The sequence below is a fragment of the Hydra vulgaris genome, chromosome 08 (genome assembly GCF_038396675.1).
Source record: "Hydra vulgaris chromosome 08, alternate assembly HydraT2T_AEP".
NCBI lineage: Eukaryota > Metazoa > Cnidaria > Hydrozoa > Anthoathecata > Hydridae > Hydra > Hydra vulgaris.
In genome coordinates, this window is record NC_088927.1 from 26951861 (window position 1) to 26954210 (window position 2350).

Here is a 2350-nt window from a genome sequence, read left to right on the forward strand (position 1 = left end):
AATTTTATGATCTATCGTATCAAAGGCTTTAGACAAGTCAATAAAAATGCCTAAAGTAAATTTGGAACTTTCAAATGATTCAGTAATATATTGTGTTATTTGGAGTAGGGGAACCTGTTGTACCTTTGACCACGTTGTACCTTTGGTCACTCTACTCTGTTGGCTTACTATTATTATTTAAAAAAAACGGGAAGTGTCATTTGAAATAGTAGTCCATGACAACTCTTCTTATCGTAAAACATTATACTTGGGATAGATGGTATTGATCCACAAGCAATTATAAGTTTTGACTCTTAAAAAGTAAATATTTGTGTTAATCTTATTCTGATTTTAAAACTGTGATAAATTGTTGTTTGATTGATCTACGACATTATAAACATTACCCAACATCTTTTTTTTGTTATGGAAAATTTTGGATGATTATGTCTGACCGTAAATGGGGATTAAGACAATAACTGTTAAAGAAACCAATCTCGTGTACCTTTGACCAGTCAAGGACGTTGTACCAATAAAAACTGCTTCCTCGGTAATTTGCGGACTTTAGGAGGGCAAGATTATAAAATTTATAATCTACCTTATTAGGCGTCGTCCGTGCTTTATTGCTTTTTAATGCAAAATTGTTTCTAGTATTATGATGATGAAATAATTCCATTGAATTTTAATGCAATTCACTATTTATTCTTGAACCACTACTACACTTAGAATAATCAATTTTGTTAATTTAGTTAGTTGGACAGCTGAAGCAATATTATTGTCAAGTTCTATTTATTACCTAGTTTCTGCTCAGCTATAGGGAATTAAATGTATCGAAATAGTTAATTAATTTTGTTAATATATTTTAGTTTTAAAATGCCAAGGAGCAAGATTGGTGTTTTTCGCAAAAAGATTTCCAAAATGGATATGCTAAATGCAGTGAATTTTGTGCTTCAACAAAAAATGAGTTTAAGTGAAGCTGCAAGACATTGCAACATTAAAAAGTCAACTTTAATATATCAGTTGAAGCAGTTTAAAAAATCTGGTAGTTGCGAATATTTATATTCACATACCAAACCAAAAAAAGTATTCTCAACTGAAGAAGAATTAATTTTGGTAAACTACTTGGCAGATGCTGCAAATATGCATTATGCACTTACATTAAAGCAGATAAGATCCTTTGCATATGAGTATGCTTTAGCAAATCATAAAAAAATTGAAACTTCATGGATGAAAAATAAATGTGCAGGTGAACAATGGCTGCGAGATTTTCGCAAAAGATATAATAACAAGCTATCTCTACGTAAACCACAACCTACAAGTCTTGGTAGATCTTCTGCATTCAATAGAGAAACTGTAAGAATTGTATATAAAAATTACAAAAATGTTTTAGAACGTTATCATTTTGACCCATCAAGTATTTGGAACTGTGATGAAACAGGAATTACCACAGTCCACGTAACACCAAAAATTCTAGCTCCAAAAGGTAAAAAACAAATAGAGAGCATAACTAGTGCTGAACAAGGCAACAATGTAACAATGATTGCAGCCATTAATGCTACTGGAAATAGCATCCCACCATTACTTGTATTTCCACGTGCTAAATTCAAAGACTACATGTTAAATAATTGTCCTCCTGGAAGTGTAGGAGCAGCTAATAAGTCTGGATGGTCAAATGAAGTCATTTTTGTGCAATTTCTTGAACATTTTATTAGTAATGTGCGATCGTCAATTAAAAAACCTGTTCTTTTATTAATGGATAATCATGAGAGTCATGTAAACATTTCTGTTATTGAGTTAGCAAAAAAATCAGGCATAGTTTTAATGACATTTCATCCTCACACAACCCATAAAATGCAACCTCTTGATCGTGGTGTTTTGGACCATTTAAAACTTTTTATAACAATGCCATGAATAACTGGATGATATCACCAGGCAATGCTGGTAAACCAGTCACAATTTATGATATATCTTACCTTGTTGGTCAAGCTTATCCTCATGCTTTTGTACCAAATAATATTATAAACAGTTTTAAATGTACTGGGTTTTATCCATTTAATGAAAATATTTTTACTGATATGGACTTTTTAGCTGCAAATGTTACTGATAGGCCAATAGTGAATACTGAAGCTTGCCTTTCTAATGAGATTATTGATGTTAAAACTGCTCCATCCAGTGTACCATCAACGTCATCTATTGTTTTAGGGGAAATCCCTACTGTGAGTTTACCATCAAGATCAATTGTTTCACCTGAGATAATACGACCTCATCCTAAAGCTAAATTAAGAAAAACAAATACTTCAAAAAGACGTAATAGAAAATCATGTATTTTAACTGATACCCCTGAAATTAAAGTTATTCTAGATTCAAAATCTAA

General features: G+C 31.5%; 1 protein-coding gene across 1 annotated transcript; it reads left to right on the top strand.

The window, feature by feature from the left end:
* The first annotated feature begins 849 nt into the window (after nt 1-849).
* On the top strand, nt 850-1887 carry LOC136083185 (uncharacterized). The gene has a single exon (XM_065802589.1). It carries the CDS (start codon nt 850-852, stop codon nt 1885-1887), a length of 1038 nt encoding a protein of 345 aa, XP_065658661.1.
* Nucleotides 1888-2350: the final 463 nt, after the last annotated feature.